The sequence below is a fragment of the Oncorhynchus nerka genome, linkage group LG25 (genome assembly GCF_034236695.1).
Source record: "Oncorhynchus nerka isolate Pitt River linkage group LG25, Oner_Uvic_2.0, whole genome shotgun sequence".
NCBI classification, from domain to species: Eukaryota; Metazoa; Chordata; class Actinopteri; order Salmoniformes; family Salmonidae; genus Oncorhynchus; species Oncorhynchus nerka.
Genome location: NC_088420.1, coordinates 48,526,438 through 48,547,551, shown reverse-complemented (window position 1 = coordinate 48,547,551; position 21,114 = coordinate 48,526,438). Strand labels below are relative to the sequence as shown.

Here is a 21,114-nt window from a genome sequence, read left to right as displayed (position 1 = left end):
AACACTTTTCTGAATGGATTTCAACAATCGGATTGGAATAAATCTTAGAATTTGGTATAAAAAAGATTCAAATCCTTCGGCATTCGGATTTGGTCATCCAATTTGACTTTTAAAATCAGGATTAAATGTTTTGCGTTTTCAAAACTCAAAAAAGGTAGTGATTACAATAGTTCCAAATCTTGATACCACTAGAAGGGTGGATTTATACTGAACAAACATAAAAAGCAACCATTTCAGGTTTGAGTTAGTTCATATAAGAAAATCAGTCAATTGAGAAATTAATTAGGCCCCAATCTATGGATTTCACATGAATGGGAATACAGAGCTCTTAAAAGGTTGGGGCATGGATCAGAAAACCACTCAGTATATGGTGTGGTGAGTATACAGGCCATGGAAGAACTGGGACATTTTCAGCATCCAGGAATTGTGTACAGATCCTTGCGACATGGGGCCGTGCATTATCATGCTGAAACATGAGGTGATGTCGGCGTATGAATGGCACGACAATGGGCGTCACGATCTCGTCACGGTGTCTCTGTGCATTCCAATTGCCATCGACAAAATGCAATTGTGTTTGTTGTCTGTAGCTTATGCCTGCCCATACCATACCACCGCCATTACTGTTTTTATTTATTTAACCTTCATAACAATGACATCTGCAAACCGCTCGCACACACGACTCCATACACATGGTCTGCGTTTGTGAGGCTGGTTGGACGAACTGCCAAATTCTCTATAAACGGAGGAGGCTTATGGCAGAGAAATAAATGAACATTGAATTCTCTGGCAACAGCTCTGGGGGTGGGGGGGAATCTTAAGTAGAAATATAATGAAACCGGCATTATATTTTTGCTCTATTATAGTGGCCACTATAGCAGACATCGATCAAGTGCACACGAATGTGTGCAAAAATAACATTCACTGAGTAAAAAAAATGTAATTAACCCCCCCCCCTCTCACACACACGTGTGTTACTGTCAAGTTCAACACGACAAAAGCAACATATTTGAGCTGCACTGCACATTATTCCTGTGGACATCTGTTCTACAATGCGTCAGCAGAGCATACCTTTTGTTGGCATAATTTAACTCTTTCAGGCAGAGCGTATACCTGGCATACCCCTTTTTATACACTGTATTAAAAAATGAGAGGGAAAGTGTGGTGTTCCTTTCACCTCTATAGTGGCATCTAGCTTAAGCCAGACCCAGCTCCACTTAACGGTTTAACAAGTAACGCCTCATTTTCACCTAATTCTCTCATTCTGAAAATTACCACATACCGTGGAGGGAAAACATTCATTCACAGATAGTTGTTAGTTCGTTAACATTTCATTGAGATTGCCAGGGTCCAGTAAGCGTTATAACGTAAGGAACGGCAAGGAGTCGTATAACGTTACCAGTTCATACTAGAGCGAATTGGTTGGGTTACTAACGTTAGCTCATCTGATGTTTTAACGTTGGCTGTCTGACTTCATTAGCCAGGTAATTTTCACACCATAAACTTAATGATTTGATCAGTTAAGTTGGCTAATGTTACGCAACATTTCTCTGGCTAGCTAACGGATAATTCGATCCAGCCAGCAAGATACCTAACAATAACTGTTAACGTTACTTGTTCCACCACACTTTCTCCCTCACCTCAAACTTTACAAATGCCAGTTGTTTTTCGGATACAAGTCATTAAGTACGCTTCATCACCTCACCCAGTCTCCGTGGTCAGGCTTCTCACCTACCTCTTCGTTCTCGTTCAGGGGACCCGCTGCTGTAAATGAAATGGTAAACTAGTTATTCGTCTTTGAGACACCCCAGTAAACTGTCTTTCCAGAGCGTGCGCTGATGCTGTAACTAGCAAGTTGACTGTCTTTTCTCCTCAGTCGCATTCTGTTATGTGAACGGTTGGCTGAGCCTTGGAAACAGACAGCATTGCTCCAAACGCACATCACACGTCCCCCGGCATTCGGAGCCTCTTTACTGTGTTGCCACCATGCTCGATGCTAGGAACAAGGACCGCTACTTCAATGCAGATAAGAAACAGGGTTTACTTGAAATGTTAGACACATCTGGACAAGATGGGAACGGTCATAGTTACAGGGCGCACGGAGGAAGAGAGGCCACGGACAGACAGAGCTGAAACTTCACTGCTTGACATGTATGATGAAATCCTGGTTGAGACTGAACAAATGAATAACGAAACAGCAAGTAAGTGAAACATGTTTTGATTACCAGTAAAACAATGGGAACATATGTAAATGCCAACAAAATATTGTTTTGGTGTGTGTGTCTACTAGAACGCTTAAAAGGCCTCTACAATATCTGATATCGGCCCCACCCAAAAAAATGTAATATCGGTGCATCCCTACTAATAACAAGTTAGATCGCTCTTTTCTTGTTTATAATGGGTCTGAGCAGCATCACCGAAACGCATCAGCTGTAAACAAAACTGAAACACTGCATATTCATGGTAACTGACAAGTACCACACCATCAGCCTTGTCTAAAATAAGCCCACACCTGCCCCACTGTTACTGCCCAGCTGCTACAGTAGCTAATGTATGACAAAACATTACTCAGCTAGCTACATCTGCTGAGAGTGAGAATTACCTTGATCAAGATGAAGTACTAACAACTTGTGGCATGAAATCTCATATAAGCTTTAAAAAAATCAAATCTGAAATGATTTGTTCTTGTGAATCCAAACACCGGACCCACAGATCAATCACCAGTCATAAAAGCATGACTGACATCACCTGCTGTTTACATACGCATGCATAGTAGACTATAGGAGCTGATGAAAAGAAAGAAGTCTAATTATTATACATGGTCCACTTTATTTTATACGTTTCACTTGATAACACAAGGTCAGTCTGTCTACAGAAGGCCTGGTCAGGAAGCAGGTATGGTAGCAATAAGAACAAGTAAATGACAACAGTTCAAAAGAGAAAAAAGGGGTGCAGAGCAGTCAGTTGGGGGGGGGGGGGGGGAACTGGCTGTAGAGAAGAGAGAAATGAGAAGGGAAGGGTGGAGGAGAGTTCAGGGGCCAAGCGAGATCTATTTAACACTGTTCAACAAGCAGGACTTGAATTCAGGGGAGGGAGTGTCCAGTTGTTTAGCTTTGTGGAACAAGAGCCTAAAACTAGTCGGAAGAACATGTCCATCGTACAGGTCTTTTGGGACAACTGTGGAATATGGGCCTGCCAAGTAACATCAAGCAGTTTAAATAGTGAGAACAAAGATGGTGTTCATTATTTAAAAAACTAAACATAACATGCAAGCGGTTTCCCCTGACCTAATATCAAGCTTTGATCGTCCTCCAGTCAAAATAAGGTAGTGTCACTTCTTACAACAGGATTGGGTGGGCCTAAACAAATTGTCCATGCATCTGGAGAAATCAGGGTTAAATACAAATGTATGGGCAGTGTGTGTGTGTGTATGCAACTCAACACTTCCAGCACCTGAACAAAAATACTGTTTAAAAAATAAAAATCGAAATTGATGTCCTTTATTCCTACAGAACGCTCAATGGCTAAAAAATTTATTAGCACAAGGGTGCTCCTAAACAAGAGATGAGCCGTCTTCATTCAGTTTGGTTCCTTTAAGTTACCGGTTGGGGTGTTTTGCGTCTCCATGTATGGGCATGCGTGGGAGAAGGCTTGACGCAGTGCCCTGCCTCAGGGGTCAAAGATGGTCCCAATGCGTCACAGCATCAGCTTCCGGTCTGGGTGGTCAGCGCGGCCTGAGCGCTGGTGGCGTACCTCCAGGTGTTTGCTCTGGACACGGTCAAAGTGCTGCAGCAGGTCATTGTAGTCCATGTGGGTGTAGGCCGGACGCTTGGTGCCAACAGGCTTAGACTCAATGTACTTTGACTCATCCCTGCAACATAAAAACATGCTTCCAGATAAATTATAAACAATACATATGCATGGGGCACATCCGATGAGAAGTGTTATGATGAATATTGTAATGGCCATGGTAATAGAATTCTGCACACCGTGGGCACACCACAATAACACAGTGTTTAGTTCTACTCACACTGTCCTCATAAGCTCTGGGTTAGGCACACAGCGCAGGCGGTGGGAGAGCAGCTGGAAGGCCTGGCTCTGGGGCAGCAGCATCAGCAGGCCGTACAGGGCCTTGATCAGGTATGGGTTGTTCTCCACATCCAGCAGTTGGAGACGCAAGTCTATAAAAACAAACCGTTGAGAGACCGGTTGGTTGGCTAGTGTGTGTGTTTGTAGTGCGGCTGAATCCCAAAGGGGTAGGGGCTAATTACACCTTCCAATAGAAACTCAGCCTAGCCAGCAAGGCTGCAGGCTCCAGGGCGAAGTGCTTTCCCGATACACACAGCGATATGTTTGGAGAGGTGTGTTACGTCTAAGGCTTGACACATGTAACAACAAATACTGCCCAAATTAAATGTTTTAACTGTTACTGAGGTTTTATCTTGTAAAACAACAGAGGGAATTTGATCATTTGAACTTCATGCTTGTTTTATTATTGACATGTGGAACATGAATTGCATCATTCAAGTCACAAGTGTGTCCCAAAGTTGAAGGGTTGATCCCCTCGCAACTCTTAAGTCGCCCTCAAAAGTTCCATTAGAAACACATGAAAACGGAGGGCCATCCGTTAGAGTTGGTAGGGGCGAGTGGGTGGTTTGGGATCGACTGTGTGTGTTCTGATCCAATATTGAGCTGTGGGACTCACAGGTAAAGATGGGGCTCTCGATCAACTGTACCAGCTTGTCAACTTCCATGAGGAAGTCTACAGTCACCTCCAAATCACCGCTAAATGGCTAACATTAAGGAAATATGGTATGCCATAATATACCAATAGGCATACACTACGAGGTACAACAATGCTGATATGCAAAATGTATATCAAAGACAACCAGAAAGGATACAACTTTTGGATGAGGTCATAGGCATGGCGGTAGTTCTGGGTCAGGAAGCAGAGAGACACGGTGGCCACAGGGTTGTGACACCAAGAACGATACAGGCAGCAGAACAGGGCACAACTCTCCTGCAGGGGGTGCAAAACACAGTTAACATGAGGATACACACAGCAGGGAAAACTATACCTCATTGGGTCAACAGGGTTGGGTTCAATTCCATTACAATTCTGCCTGTTCAAGAAGTGAATTAAAATTCAGCACATTTTTCAAAATGCTTTAATTTTTCTGAATTCAAATGGAATTGGTGGTCAGTCAGGCATTACCTGTGTGCGCAGGTCCTTGAGCTGGTTGCGCAGCTGAAAGAGCTCTGCAGAGGTGAGCAGGATTGTGTTGAGCGTCTGCACCATGGTGGATGCAAACTTCAGGTCCTCTTCCTTCAACAGGATGTCTGCCATGGAGTGGAATATGTTCTCTGCGTGCAGAAGCAGACACAACTGCCTGGGGGTGCAAGGAGAGTGAGAGGTGATGGGTAACAAACTACAAACAATCCCAGAGGGGTGGAGTAGGTTGAAAAATATAAAAAAATCCATGGTCTCGAGAAACTTGGAGTTTCAGCAACAAAAGAAATTCACAGAAATCTGTGAGTCTATACCAATGTCGCAAGTTATTGATGCACATATGTCACTACCTGATAATGAAGGCTCCTCTGTTCTCCAGCAGCTTTCTCTCCAGGCAGAAGCGCTTCAGGAGGTTGATCATGAACTTGTAGAAGTAAGAGTTCATGCTGGGGGTGGAGGGCGACGAGTCACCTATTTTGGAACCAGGGTTACAGGACATTAGGTGGGTGAGAATTAATGCATAATTTACTTTTATGCATCATACTACTGTTCCGGAGGCATTTTCTACTCACCCACGACTGTCTGTGGGCCTGCCTTGGCCCCATCAGGAACCTGAAGCTCCAGTTTGCTGTCAGAATTATCACAGGAGCCTGAGGAATCGGTCTGTCCTGCTGGGGATGACGCAATCTCAGCCAGAACCTCCAGGTCCTTAAGAATGACCTGAGTAATAGATGGGGTGAGGTTGGTTACTTTTGTAAAAGATAGTTCAGCCAAATTACAAATTGCTTACATCGTAAGGAAACCAGTGTATGGACAAGGCAAGTCAGCAATCAATGCTTTGGTTCTTTACCTGGCCAATTGGATTTGCCACAAATGCTCAAAAGTAAGCAGTTGAAACAGTGGCCAAGTAAACAAAACCAAAAGCATGGATTGCTGTTCAACCTTGTCCATAGTCTGCTTGGATTAAGTATACCTTTAACATTAGTGAGATACTCAACTGGGGGTGCATGTAGTACTCACCTCATCAGACTCATCAGAGAGGGTCTTCAGCAACATGGGGAACAGACTGTCTGTGTGCCGGAACATCTACACGTCACAAAGGCACACAAATAGACACACAGATCAGTGTGCTGATAGACATACTGTAAAACACTCCAAAGAAAGGAGCAGCATTGGTAATACGACCCACTTTGCGAGGTGTCTTGATGTAGAGGTGGTACAGCCACTTGAGCACGGCGATGCGGGTCATCATGCCGGTGGAGGAGTCATGCAGGTGGCGGTCCAGCACCTGAACTATCCCATCAAGGTCAAGGGTCACCTGTGACCGGTCAGCACTGTCCAGGAGAGAGAAAACGGGTAAGAAAGGAAGTACACAAGACAACGTTATGGGAACACATACTCCAAAATAGGTAACAGCAGATACTAAAAAGCCACAGAGGGAAACAGAAACAATACAGAGGAAGATCAAACACTGTAGAGGCCTTTGAGGCATGGTCAGGTATAACAGAAAACAGTAGACCCACATAAAATGAGACATAGGTGTCGGACTGCACGACAGATCTGGGCAATTCAGCAGCTTAGCAAGTTACCATTGCTCTAGATTCGAGGACACAATGCACAAGCTTTCAGAAACACAGCACAGCTAGGCCAGCAGGAACTACGGGAAATCTGGAGTTTATCTACAGTGCATTCGGAAAGTATTCAGACCACTTGACTTTTTCCACATTTTGCTACATTACAGCCTTATTCTAAAATTGATTAAATAGTTATTTCCCCCCCATCAATCTACACACAATACCCCATAATGACAAAGCAAAAACAGGTTTAGAAATGTTTGCACATATATAAAAAATAAATAATTGTATTCAGACCCTGCACTTAGTACTTTGTTGAAGCTTACAGCCTCAAGTCTTCTTGGGTATGACGCTACAAGCTTGGCCCACCTGTATTTGGAGAGTTTCTCCCATTCTTCTCTGCAGATCCTCTCAAGCTCTGTCAGGTTGGATGGGGAGCGTTGCTTCACAGCTATTTTCAGGTCTCTCCAGAGATGTTCGATCGGGTTCTGGCTGGGCTCTGGCTGGACTGGGCCACTCATGGACATTCAGAGACTTGTCTAGAAGCCACTCCTGCGTTGTCTTGGTTGTGTGCTTAGGGTCATTGTCCTGTTGGAAAGTGAACCTTCGCCCCAGTCTGAGGTTCTGAGCACTCTGGAGCAGGTTTTCATCAATAATCTGTACTTTGCTCCATTCATCTTTCCCTCAATCCTGACTAGCCTCCCTGTCCCTGCCACTGAATAACAAACCCCTACAGCATGATGCTGCCACCACCATGCTTCACAGTAGGGATGGTGTGAGGTTTCCTCCAGACGTGATGCTTAGCATTCAGGCCAAAGAATTCAATCTTGTTTCTCATGGTCAGAGTCCTTTAGGTGCCTTTTGACAAACTCCAAGTGGGCTGTCATGTGCCTTTTACCAAAGGGTGGCTTCCGTCTGGCCACTACCATGAAGGCCTGATATCTGGAGTGCTGCAGAGATGGTTGTCCTTCTGGAAGGTTCTCCCATCTCCACAGAGGATCTCTGGAGCTCTGTCAGTGACCATCGGGTTCGTGGTCACCTCCCTGACCAAGGCCCTTCTCCCCTGATTGCCCAGTTTGGCCGGACGGAACGCTCTATGAAGTGTCTTGGTGGTTCCAAACTTCTTCCATTTAGGAATGATGGAGGCCACTGTGTTCTTAGGTACCTTCAATGCTGCAGAAATATTTTTTTGTTACCCTTCCCCAGATCTATGCCTTGACACAATCCGGTCTCTGAGCTCTACAGACAATTCCTTCAACCTCATATGGCTTGGTTTTTCGCTCTGTCATGCACTGTCAACTGTAGGACCCTATATAGATAGACAAGTGTGTGCCTTTTCGAAATCATGTCCAATCAATTTAATTCTCCACAGGTGGACTCCAATCAAGTTGTAGAAACATCTCAAGGATGATCAATGGAAACATAATGCACCTGAGCTCAATTTCAGGTCTCATAGCAAAGGGTCTGAAAACTTATTTAAATGAGGTGTGTGTGTGTGTGTATATAGATATATATATATACACACATACACATACAGTTGAAGTAGGAAGTTTACATTCACTTAGGTTGGAGTCATTAAAACTCGTTTTTCAACCACTCCACAAATTTCTTGTTAACAAACTATAGTTTTGGCAAGTCTGTTAGGACAGCTACTTTGTGCATGACAAGTCATTTTTCCAACAATTGTTTACAGACAGATTATTTCACTGTATCACAATTCAAGAGGTTTATATACATTAAGTTGACTGTGCCTTTAAACAGCTTGGAAAATTCTAGAAAATTATGTTATGGCTTTAGAAGCTTCTGATAAATGATGTCAATTAGCCTGAGTCAATTGGAGGTGTACCTGTGGATATATTTCAAGGCCTACCTTCAAACTCAGTGCCTCTTTGCTTGACATCATGGGAAAATCAAAAGAAATCAGCCAAGATCTCAGAAAAAAAAAAAAAAGTTGTAGACCTCCACAAGTCTGGTTCATCCTTGGGAGCAATTTCCAAACGCCTGAAGGTACCACGTTTATCTGTACAAACAATAGTACGCAGGTATAAACACCATGGGACCACACAGCCGTCATAGCGCTCAGGAAGGAGACGCGTTCTGTCTCTTAGAGATGAACATAATTTGGTGCAAAAAGTGCAAATCAATCCCAGAACAACAGCAAAGGACCTTGTGAAGATGCTGGAGGAATAACAGGTACAAAAGTATCTATATCCACAGTAAAACGATTCCTATATCGACACAACCTGAAAGGCCACTCAGCAAGGAAGAAGCCACTGCTCCAAAACTGTCATAAAAAAGCCAGACTACGGTTTGCAACTGCACACGGGGACAAAGATCGTACTTTTTGTAGAAATGTCTTCTGGTCTGATGAAACAAAAATAGAACTGTTTGGCCATAATGACCGTTGCTATGTTTGGAGGGAAAAGGGGGGTGCTTGCAAGCCGAAGAACACCATCCCAACCGTGAAGCACGGGGTGGCAGCATCATGTTGTGGGGGTGCTTTGCTGCAGGAGGGACTGGTGCACTTCACAAAATAGATGGCATCCTGAGGAAGGAAAATTATGTGGATATATTGAAGCAACATCTCAAGACATCATTCAGGAAGTTAAAGCTTGGTCACAAATGAGTCTTCCAAATGGACAATGACCCCAAGCATACTTCCAAAGTTGTGGCAAAATGGCTTAAGGACAAGAAAGTCAAGCTATTGGAGTGGCCATCACAAAGCCCTGACCTCAATCCTATAGAAAATGTGTTGGCAGAACTGAAAAAGTGTGTGCGAGCAAGGAGGCCTACAAAACTGACTCTGTTACACCAGCTCTGTCAGGAGGAATGGGTCAAAATTCACCCAACTTATTGTGGGAAGCTTGTGGAAGGTTACCCGAAATGTTTAACCCAAGTCAAACAATTTAAAGGCAATGCTACCAAATACTAATTGAGCGTATGTAAACTTCTGACCCACTGGGAATGGGATGAAAGAAATAAAAGCTGAAATAAATCACTCTACTATTATTCTGACATTTCACATTCTTAAAATAAAGTGGTGATCCTAACTGACCTAAAACAGGGAATTGTTACTAGGATTAAATGTCAAGAAATTGTGAAAAACTAAGTTTAAATGCATTTGGCTAAATCTGTTTGCGCTTGGTCATTATGGGGTAGTGTGTGTAGATTTGATAAGGGAAAAATACTTAAAATAAGGCTAATGTAACAAAATGTGGAGAAAGGGAAGGGGCCTGAATACTTTCCGAATGCACTGTATGTGTGTCCGAACTGGCTCCATGTAAATGAATGAGCAAACATTTATTGTGACAGATCCTCCTCAGTTCCCAACGTTTACCTGAGCACAGACAAACATCTTCTAGCTTCTCTGCAGGTCTGTTTGTTCATTCCACCAAACTTACGACTGCCTTTCCCCAATCCCCCCCCCCCTTCCAACCCTGCTGTGCCGTGGCATTCTTCTCTCCTTCAGAAACAGAGGGACCCTTTTCTTCACAACTAAGCATTGGTGGTTCAGTGGTAAAATTCTCACGCTGCCAGGCCCGGGTTCGATTCCCGGCCAATGCATGCACAACCTTTTTGGAGCTTCTATACTGAACAAAAATATAAACGCAACATGTAGTGTTGGTCCATTTTTCATGCACTGAAATAAAAGATCCAAGGAATGTTCCATACGCACAAATTAGTTTACATCCCGGTGAGCTTTTCTCTGTTGCCAAGATAATCCATCCAGGTGTACCCAGTGCTGGGGAAAATAAAAGGCCACTAAGATGTACAGTTTTGTCAAACAGTACAATGCCACAGATGTCTCAAGTTGAAGGAGCGTGCAGTTGGCATGGTGACTGCAGGAATGTCCAACAGAGCTGTTGCCAGAGAATTGTAATGTTTATATTTCTCTACTATAGGCAGCCTCCGTCATTTTTAGAGAATTTGGCAGCACGTCCAACCAGCCTCACAAGCGCAGACAAATCACAATAGCTTGAAGATTTTGCGAATACATGGCACCCGTCATGAGGCATGGCACAAGCATGACATATCGTCTCCATGCAAAACAGAGACGTCAGGTCTAGTTAAAAACAAGGCTTCACCGTAAGTAATCTAATAGCTCAGACAAACTGGTAGGATTGAGTGGCTCAAAGTAAAGTTGTTGGCTACTGACTAGCATTGCGATTCTACAAGTAGAAACGGCAGGTTCATCATGCAGCAGGTAGAGCTTTTGTTCAAGCAAGAGAAGGAAAGCCTCCCACTGTGATAAGTACCTATCTGCAGTGAGATTCTCAATGTGTTTCATGCATAATAAGGGTTGCAAGGAGCAGTATGTCACTAAAGGTTGTACTCAGGGCTTTGCTGTAATCTAAGCATTGTAGGACACCACATTTTTAGAGGTTGAATGGAGTATACCACTAATCTAAGGGTTATAATACAATAATAAATACAGTCAGGTCCATAATTATTGGCACCCTTGAGAAAGATAAAAGACTTTGGAAATTTTATTACTACATAAATGCTCAGACAAAGATATTTGGTTTAACAAATAGTAATACATTTTTAAAAAGATGGGGCAAAATTGTCACCATGATTTAATCCTCTAGCACCCTCCCAATTCTAATTTATTTAATGGAGATTGGAGAACACGTTGGGAGGGATCTTAGACCATTCCTCCATACAGAATCTTTCCAGATCCTTGATATCCTTCGTCTGCTCTTATGGACTTCCCTCTTCAATTCAAACAACAGGTTTTCAATGGGGTTCAAGCCCGGAGACAGATGGCCATTGCAAAATATTGATTGAGGTCAATTAACAAATTTCTTTGAATTTTGATTTGTGTTTGGGATTATTGTCTTGCTGGAAGATCCACAAGTGTCATCCTCCTGGCAGAGGCAACCAAGTTTTTGCCTAAAATGTCCTAATACTTGTTAAATTTGATGATGTTGTTGACCTTAACAAGGGCCCCAGTACCAGTGAAAGTAAAATAGCCCAATAACAAAGATCCATCATCATATTTCACCGCAAGTATGAGGTACTTTCTGCACATGTGAACGACCTGTTCGATTCGGTCTTATGTAGCAAAATATGTCATATTTTTTGGTTATTTAAAAAAAAAAAGTCTGTTCCTTTTCATACAGGACAATCAGTATGAGTTACCATCGAGAGCATGCTTTTCACAAAAGGCTGTTCCCAATATGTATAAGAAAGTGAGGGGAGAAATTCTCCAAGAACTCAAGACATACCCAATTTCTCACAACAGATACTTTGTCTAGAGTAAACATGACCCCATACATGAGCCTGACTGTTCACTACATATCCAGTGATTGGTCTCATATGCCCCATTGTCTTGAGACAACCTCTATGCCAGAGAACCATACTGTGGACAACCTGAGTGAAGCTCTCCGGTCCGTGTTGGCAGAATGGGCATTGGATGAGAAGAAAGTGTCCTGTAGCACAACTGACAACAGGGCAAACATTGTGGCCGCGGTGAGGCAGTTGGGTTGGCCATGGCTTAACTGCTTTGGACACAAACTGCATCTGGCAGTCACAGAAGGTGTTGCAAAACACACAACCCGGGCCTTCGACAATGTAGAAAATTGTAAAAATAAAGAAACCCTGGTATGAGTAGGTGTGTCCAAACTTTTGACTGGTACTGTATATGAAATTATGCCTAATGCATTCCATAAATGTTTGGCTATTTAAATCAAATACAATTAGTCCTATTAATTGAATGATGTGCACATTTCATTCTATTAATTTTAGGCTATTTCAATCAAATACAAGCTACAATTTGTTACCAAAATGTTGGTCCTAGATTAATAAATTGTATACATCAAATTATATGAAATGCAAGGGAATAAATATTTTAATCCTGCAGGATTGTAAAACACAAACAAAGAGTTTTGGAGCAGGTCCTGGCCATACGACGGGTATTGATTGACGATCGAGACCACAAGCATTTAGATCAGTCATGGCAGGTCAATGTTCTGCAAACGATCAATACCGCACTGAAGCCTGTGCTGGACTTCACTGATATCCTATCTGGGGAGAACTGTGTGACAGTGTCGTCAGTCAAGCCCATTTTACAACTTTTTACAGGACACACACAACAAGAGCTAACAAAAAAGAAAAAAAAAAAGATGGGCAGTGTATTGCAGGACAGTTAAGCTGCCGTTGCCTATAAACGGCTATTGTTTCAGTCCACTATCATAGGCTCGCACTCGCCAAAGTTAGGCTATAAAGTTTCGATCAAGAAACACCATGTTTCTTAAATCGAATAGGCAGAACCACTTAAAGATCTGCCCATTTTTTTGAATGTTCACCTAAAATGACATACCCAAATGTAACTGCCTGTAGCTCAGGACCTAAATCAAGGATATGCATATACTTGATACAATTTGAAAGGAAACACAAGTTTGTGGAAATGTGAAATTAATGTAGGAGAATATAACACATTAGATCTGGTAAAATATATATTTTTTTTAAATAAAAAAAACATGGTTTTTTTGCACCATCATCTTTGAAATGCAAGAGAAAGGCCATAATGCACTATTCCAGCCCAGGATAAATTTTGGGCACCAGATAGCAGCAATGTGCAATTGTTTTAGACTGATTTCTGTTCAAATCTTTGTATCAAGACTGCCCAAATATGCCTAATTGGTTAAATAATACATTTAAGTTCATAACTGTGCACTCTCCTCAAACAATAGAATGGTATTCTTTCACTGTAATAGCTACTGTAAATTGGACAGTGCAGTTAGATTAACAAGAATGTAAGCTTTCTGCCCATAGATATGTCTTTGTCCTGGGAAATTTTCTTGTTACTTACAACCTCATGCTAATCGCAGCCTACATTAGCTCAACCGTCCCTCCGATCCTGTAGAGGCTTTGAGCGCAACAGTTATTTTCCATTGCGTCTTTATTTACATAATTATAAGTATTTTTTATTCCTCACATGTGCTTTGGCTTTACATGTATTACTGTTATTATTCTTAATTGTTTTACATGAACTTAATAACCAACCAAAAAATATCTATGAAAATTCCTATTTGAAAGCCTAAGTAGCCTACGGGCACCATTTCTCACAATGCTGATGTCACCATGCTGCTTTTTGTTGCCTTCAGTAAAAAATAGAAGACCATGAACAAAAAGTGTGTGTAAGCTTAAATTTTGGGCTCCAAGTGGCGCAGCGGTCTAAGGCACTGCATCTCAGTGCAAGAGGCATACAGTCCCTGCTTCGAATCCAGGCTGTATCACACCCAGCCGTGAATGGGAGTCCCATAGGGCGGTGCACAATTGGCCCAGCATGGTCCAGGTTTGGCAGTCATTGTAAATAAGAATTTGTTCATAACTGACTTGAATAGTTAAAGGTTAAAGAAAAAAATATATATATATAAATGCTGGTGGTGTTTAGACTGCCCAGCTGATAATTGGCCATTTTAAATCAAAACAGGCAATTACACTGCAACAAATAGTGTATGCCTTTTTTTTTACATCAATATAGTGGAATCATGCAGCCCATATGTTTTGATTTCATAAGACATTAAGGTTTGTATCATTGTTGCAAATAACTCAATCATAAATAACCGGTTTTAAATTATCACTTTTTAAGCTGAACGCAATAACGGCTACATGTGCACACTAGCTCGGAAAAATTAAATTATATTCTTACATTAAAGTCATAATATAAAATAAAGGCACTTCATGTTTCATAGGAAAGACCTTCCTAAAATAAAGTGTACAGGCAACTAAATTGATTTATTCCACTTTGGACTTAAAATGTAGATGTTGCAAAAGCCCGCATCAGCAGCTTGCATGTGTGGAACCCATTTATGTTAATTAACGGTCAATTACCGTGAGACCGACAGTTATTTGCTTCACAAACACTGGCTGACAATTTGACCGCAACAGCCCTAGCCCCACCCATCTCTTTAAGGAGTCAGGTGAGGACATGTGCTAACAGATTGAGTACGGTAGTGTACTAAACAACCAAAGATTAAAAGGTTGGTTTATACTAGGTCTATCGACATGTCTGTACACAATTGTCACAGTGAAATCATGAACAAACTATCGTCACCCGAGAGCAAACTTTTCGTTGTCGTTATGAAAAAGTATAAAACACAAAAACAGGCTGCATGACAACAGCAACCTGGTGGTCCAAAATAGTATAACTGGTGTATTTTAACACCAATAAACCAATCCATTTAAAAATGCTTTTTGTATATGTCAATCTAGCAAACCAGGCAACTAAAAGCAACTTCCTAAACAATGTTTTGGTTCATTAAGTTAGCTGGCTAGCCAGTTCAAATAATGACCATATCATAGCAGACAACATCTTAACCTTAGCTCAAATCACATCTATTTATAAAACCCTTATACATCAGCATATGTCAAAGTGCTTATACAGAAACCAAGCCTAAAACCACAATCGGCAAGAAATGTAGACGCTAATTTGTATTAATTAGAGGGAAAATAAACTCCCAACAAGATCATTATTTAGAAGTTAGTGGCGCACTAATTACAGAAAAGCAGGGCATTCTACCGCAGTATTTTAAGAACTTGGACAGTCTCGTTGGCCTAATTATTATATCCTAATTTGAATTTGGTGCAAGTCAAGTTCTTCACATTACAGTCTCTGGTAAACACACACTATATCAAATCAAATATAAATTTGTCACATGCACAGGATACAGAAAGTGTAAACGTTACAGTGAAATGGTTACTTGTGTAGTGGAGTCTTCGCTAGCTAGCTAAACAATTACCCATTATCCAAACTCATGTTACTACCATGCATTAATCTGCTGGTAGGTGAAGCTAAGCAATTAGGTTCAATGTTAGCTAGCTAACATTGGGCTATAACTAGTAATGGCTTTCTGAGATACGAACAATATTACTACACAGATCATACACGTAATGTTAGCGAGCCAGCCAGCTAACATTAGCTAGCTAACAGTACGCATTAACTTCAATGCTCGCTAGCTGGACTCTTCACCGTATACATGGATGAACGCTTCTCCTTCTGTCAAGGAAGCCATGGTTGCACTTAGTTTGAAGATGTAATCCAGTGTTTTTATACAACAGCCTTTTGGGTGTTCTCCATCCGCATATTTTCAATCAAACGTCAGAATTTTCAACATCTCCTTACATATCATACTCTGCTTCCACTGATTTCAAAACTCAGTCCTCCAGAAAGTGGAGATTTGTGACACTTTTACAGTTCTTCATGATATCTTTAAAAAAAGCATAATTAGAAAGGTTTATCTACACATACTGAGCAGCTAATGTTAGACAGAAGCATGCTACATGAAAAGTTAATGAAAGTTCACGTTCCAGAAGGCATTTGCCAAAAAACGCATTGATACCTCTCCTGTGATGTTCGACATACGCCTAGTTTCCTTAAGTCACATATGCTACTGTTTTTCAACACCAAACCCACCACTGGTGTACGTGGTCAAAAAGCTCATGTCATCCGACTTAATAATGTCCCACATTTTTTTAAGCATACAATATAGCTCAGTATTTGTATAATTTATTTTGTACAGCATTTTGACTGATCTTTATCAAGGGTGCCAATAATTATGAACCTGACTGAATATGTGATGGGTTGTATGGGATACATCCTAACGGTTTTTATAGACTACATCCTAAGGGTTGTCTTAAGTACTTGGATAGTTGGAGGTGGACTGTGGTACTCTTCAGGCCAGGGCGATGTGTCACCGTGGACACAGTGGAGCAGAACAAGGGTCTTTGGAACTTCTTACGAGGTCTCATAGGGAAGAGAAGGCTAACTTGTGGTTAATCACATATGAATGCTAAATGCAGGCTAAGTGTGGGCACACCGAGCAAAGGGAAATCGTTCCAACCGGTTGCCAAGGCCACCAATACGTAAAATGTATGAATGCATGACTAAATCACTTCAGATTAAAGTGTCTGCTAAATGGCATATATTACTATTAAGACCAATATGGATATATTTTATTTTCTAGGACCTATGCATTTATTCTGAACATGCTGCCAGTGAATATTGGGATGCCCACAGGGAAGATGTACATTTGAAATACAAATACATATTGTTAAATAAAATCTCAGCTGCAGAGGGCAGTCTATAAATTGATGAAACTGATCAAAATGTGTAATTACCAGAGGTGGGACTAAGTCACTATTATTCCAGTCACAAGCAAGTCTCAAGGTCCGAGTCTCCAGTCGAGTTCCAAGTAGAACAAGCCGAGTCTCTAGTCAAGTGCAAGTCGTGCATTCTAACAGCAAGTAAAGTAAACATTTTTTATCTATACATGCTATGACTAGTTAAACTACCAATCTTTATTTGAGGCTACCAGACAGAACTTTATTACTTTGTCTATAACACATAGATTGTAATAATTACATTTTAACAAATTCAAAATGTCAGCTTCATAAGTGAATTCTCAATTTCGACATACCAAAAGACCAGTAGCTAAGCCTCTGCTAGTAATTGTTGCCTTGATACCCCATTGCTGGTATGTTTACAAAGTAAAGAGTTAATTTTTTGATTACCAAAATGTTTTGTAGCTGGATATTTACAGGAAATCAACTCTCCCTACAATTTGACATTGGCTCTGCACCCGATCCTATTGCTGTACAGCTAATCAGCACTCTGCCTGCTAGCTCAGTGGTTCTCTAACTTTCACCCGCGACCCCCCAAAAAAAGCAGTGGTTCAAAGCTTGCGACCCCCCCCCCCCCGGGGTCGCCTCTTCAATGTTGACGTTGAGACTTGTGTTTTGCGGGTACTATTTAATGAAGCTGCCAGTTGAGGACTTGTGAGGAGTCTCTCAAACTAGACACTAATGTACTTGTCCTCTTGCTCAGTTGTGCACCGGGGCCTCCCACTCCTCGTTCTATTCTGGTTAGGGCCAGTTTGCACTGTTCTGTGGAGTAGTACACAGCAATGTACGAGATCTTCAGTTTCTTGACAATTTCTCGCATGGGATAGCCTTAATTTCTCAGAACATGAATAGACTGACGAGTTTCAGAAGAAAGTGCTTTGTTTCTGGACATTTTGAGCCTGTAATCAAACCCACAAATGCTGATGTTACAGATACTCAACTAGTCGAAAATATGTTTTATTGCTTCTTAAATCAGCACAACAGTTTTCAGCTGTGCTAACATAATTGCAAAAGGGTTTTCTAATGACCAATTAGCCTTTTAAAATGATTAACCTGCCTCTGTACGGCTTTGTAGATATTCCTTTTTTTTAATCAGCTGTTTCCAGCTACAATAGTCATTTACAACATTAACAATGTCTACACTATATTTCTGATCAATTTGATATTTTAAGTGCTTTTCTTTGAAAAACAAAGGCATTTCTAAGTGACCCCAAACTTTTGAACGGTAATGTGTGTGTGTATATATAAACTCAGCAAAAAAAAGAAAACGTCCTCTCACGGTCAACTGCGTTTATTTTCAGCAAACTTAACATGTGTAAATATTTGTATGAACATAAAATTCAACAACTGAGACAAACTGAACTATCTGGTGGCCACCAGCTGCATTAAGCACTGCATCTCCTCCTTATGGACTGCACCAGATTTGCCAGTTCTTGCTGTGAGATGTTACCCCACTCTTCCACCAAGGCACCTGCAAGTTCCCAGACATTTCTGGGGGGGAATGGCCCTAGTCCTCACCCTCCGATCCAACAGGTCCCAGACGTGCTCAATGGGATTGAGAGCCGGGCTCTTCGCTGGCCATGGCAGAACAATGACATTCCTGTCTTGCAGGAAATCACGCACAGAACGAGCAGTATGGCTGGTGGCATTGTCATGCTGGAGGGTCATGTCAGGATGAGCCTGCAGGAAGGGTACCACATGAGGGAGGATTAGGTCTTCCCTGTAACGCACAGCGTTGCGATTGCCTGCAATGACAAACTCAGTCCGATGATGCTGTGACACACCACCCTAGACCATGACGGACCCTCCACCTCCAAATCGATCCCGCTCCAGAGTACAGGCCTTAGTGTAACGCTCATTCCTTCGACGATAAACGCAAATCCGAAGAAGACCCCTGGTGAGACAAAACCGCAACTCATCAGTGAAGAGCACTTTTTCCCAGTCCTGTCTGGTCCAGCGATGGTGGGTTTGTGCCCATAGGCGACGTTGTTGCCGGTGATGTCTGAGGACCTGCAAGCCCTCAGTTCAGCCTCTCTCAGCCTATTGCGGACAGCCTGAGCACTGATGGATGGATTGTGTATTCCTGGTGTAACTCGGGCAGATGTTGCCATCCTGTACCTGTCCTGCAGGTGTAATGTTTGGATGTACCAATCCAGTGCAGGTGTTGTTACACGTGGTCTGCCACTGAGGACGATCAGCTGTCCGTCCAGTCTCCCTGTAGCGCTGTCTTAGGCGTCTCACAGTACAGACATTGCAATTTATTGCCCTGGCCACATCTGCAGTCCTCATGTCTCCTCGCAGCATGCCTAAGGCACGTTCACGCAGATGAGCAGGGCATCTTTCTTTTGGTGTTTTTCAGAGTCAGTAGAAAGGCCTCTTTAGTGTCCTAAGTTTTCATAACTGTGACCTTAACCTCTCGCTTCTACTCGGGACGCTTGCGTCCCAACTAGAGCTCTGGAAATGCAAATGCGCTACGCTAAATGCTAATAGTATTAGTTAAAACTCAAAAGTTCATTAAAATACACATGCAGGGTATCGAATTAAAGCTACACTCGTTGTGAATCCAGGCAACAAGTCAGATTTTTAAAATGCTTTTCGGCGAAAGCATGAGAAGCTATTATCTGATAGCATGTAACACCCCAAAAGACCCGCAGGGGACGTAAACAAAATAATTAGCATTTCGGCGTTACACAAACCGCACAATAAAATAGAAAACATTCATTACCTTTCACCATCTTCTTTGTTGGCACTCCTAGATGTCCCATAAACACTATTTGGGTCTTTATTTCGATTAAATCGGTCCATATAAAGTCTAGATATCGTTATATGTAGACTGTGTGATAAACGAAAAAAACATAGTTTCAAAACGTAACGTCTTTTTTTTTAATTCAAAAAGTCGACGATAAACTTTCACAAAACACTTCGAAATACGTTTGTAATGCAACTTTAGGTATTAGTAAACGTTAATAAGCGATAAAATTCATCAGGAGGCGATGTAAAGATCATTAGCTGTCCGTCTGGAAAAATGTCCGGCTAGAAACTCAACGAAAATATCCGGTCCTAGACCTGAGGAGATACGGTGCCCTGCATGTGTTTGACCAAGAAAAAACTTGAAGGGAAATGACAAGACTCTAGACACCGTGTGGAAGCTGTAGGTACTGCAACCTCAGTCAATTAATTGTGGTTCACCTTTATCAATGGGTTCAAGTAGCGCATGGATATATTTTCCCATTTTCAGTGATCAGTTTTTCCTGTGCTTTTCGATGTAAATGCCGTTCTGGTAAAGCCACAGCAGTGATTTAACCAGTTTTATAAACGTCTGAGTGTTTTCTATCCACACAGACTAAGCAAATGCATATACTATATTCCTGGCATGAGTAGCAGGGCGCTGAAATGTTGCGCGATTTTTAACAGAATGTTCAAAAAAGTAGAGGGTCGACTTAAGAGGTTAATTGCCTACAGTCTAAGCTGTTAGTGTCTTCACGACTGTTCCACAGGTGCATGTTCATAAATTGTTTATGGTTCATTGAACAAGCATGGGAAACAGTGTTTAAACCCTTTACAATGAAGATCTGTGAAGTTATCTTTGAAAGACAGGGTCCTGAAAAAGGGACATTTACACACACACAGGGGTACAAGGTATTTGAGGTAGATATGTACATAAAGGCAGGGTAAAGTGACTAGGCATTAGAACTTGGGAGGGAAGTATCAAGTTGAAATCTGAGCTATAGTCTATGAACATTAGGACCGGGACCAGTATCGTGATACTCATTAGTACCATGGCAAGGAAACAGAACACAAAGCGGATTTACCTTTAGGGAAAAGCCTGAATGTTAGACCAACATTATGTTGCCATCCAGAGTCAGTTATTTATTTTCCATGCTATAGCACACAATATTTTACAGTAGGTTTTTAAAGGAGCCAAGAGTGTGGTTGCTTTGTGTTGACATTGAGGAAAAATTGAGATTGAATCATCTGTGGATCTGTTGAGGCAGTATGCAAATTAGAGCAGGTCCAGGGTGTCTGGGATGATGGTGTGTGTGTGATGACCAGCCTTTCAAAGCACTTTATAATTACAGATGTAAGTGCTACAGGGCAATAGTCATTTGCTCCCGAGTGCCACAGCTGTCTAAGGCAATGCATCTCAGTGCAAGAGGCGTCACTACAGTCCCTGGTTCGAATCCA

At 41.8% G+C, this 21,114-nt stretch overlaps 1 protein-coding gene across 1 annotated transcript in view; it reads right to left on the bottom strand.

Annotated features, from left to right (window-relative positions):
* Positions 1-2,806: 2,806 nt before the first annotated feature.
* Positions 2,807-21,114, bottom strand: part of vac14 (vac14 homolog (S. cerevisiae)) — a 31,015-nt gene continuing 12,707 nt past the window's right edge. The window contains exons 11-19 of the mRNA XM_029634722.2: positions 6,417-6,561; positions 6,248-6,313; positions 5,800-5,947; positions 5,578-5,698; positions 5,213-5,387; positions 4,899-5,017; positions 4,703-4,782; positions 4,028-4,178; positions 2,807-3,868 (exon numbers count right to left, since the gene is read on the bottom strand). Of these exons, the coding sequence (XP_029490582.1) occupies positions 3,694-3,868; positions 4,028-4,178; positions 4,703-4,782; positions 4,899-5,017; positions 5,213-5,387; positions 5,578-5,698; positions 5,800-5,947; positions 6,248-6,313; positions 6,417-6,561 (1,180 nt within the window). The 3' untranslated portion in view covers positions 2,807-3,693. The remainder of the gene's footprint in view (positions 3,869-4,027; positions 4,179-4,702; positions 4,783-4,898; positions 5,018-5,212; positions 5,388-5,577; positions 5,699-5,799; positions 5,948-6,247; positions 6,314-6,416; positions 6,562-21,114) is intronic.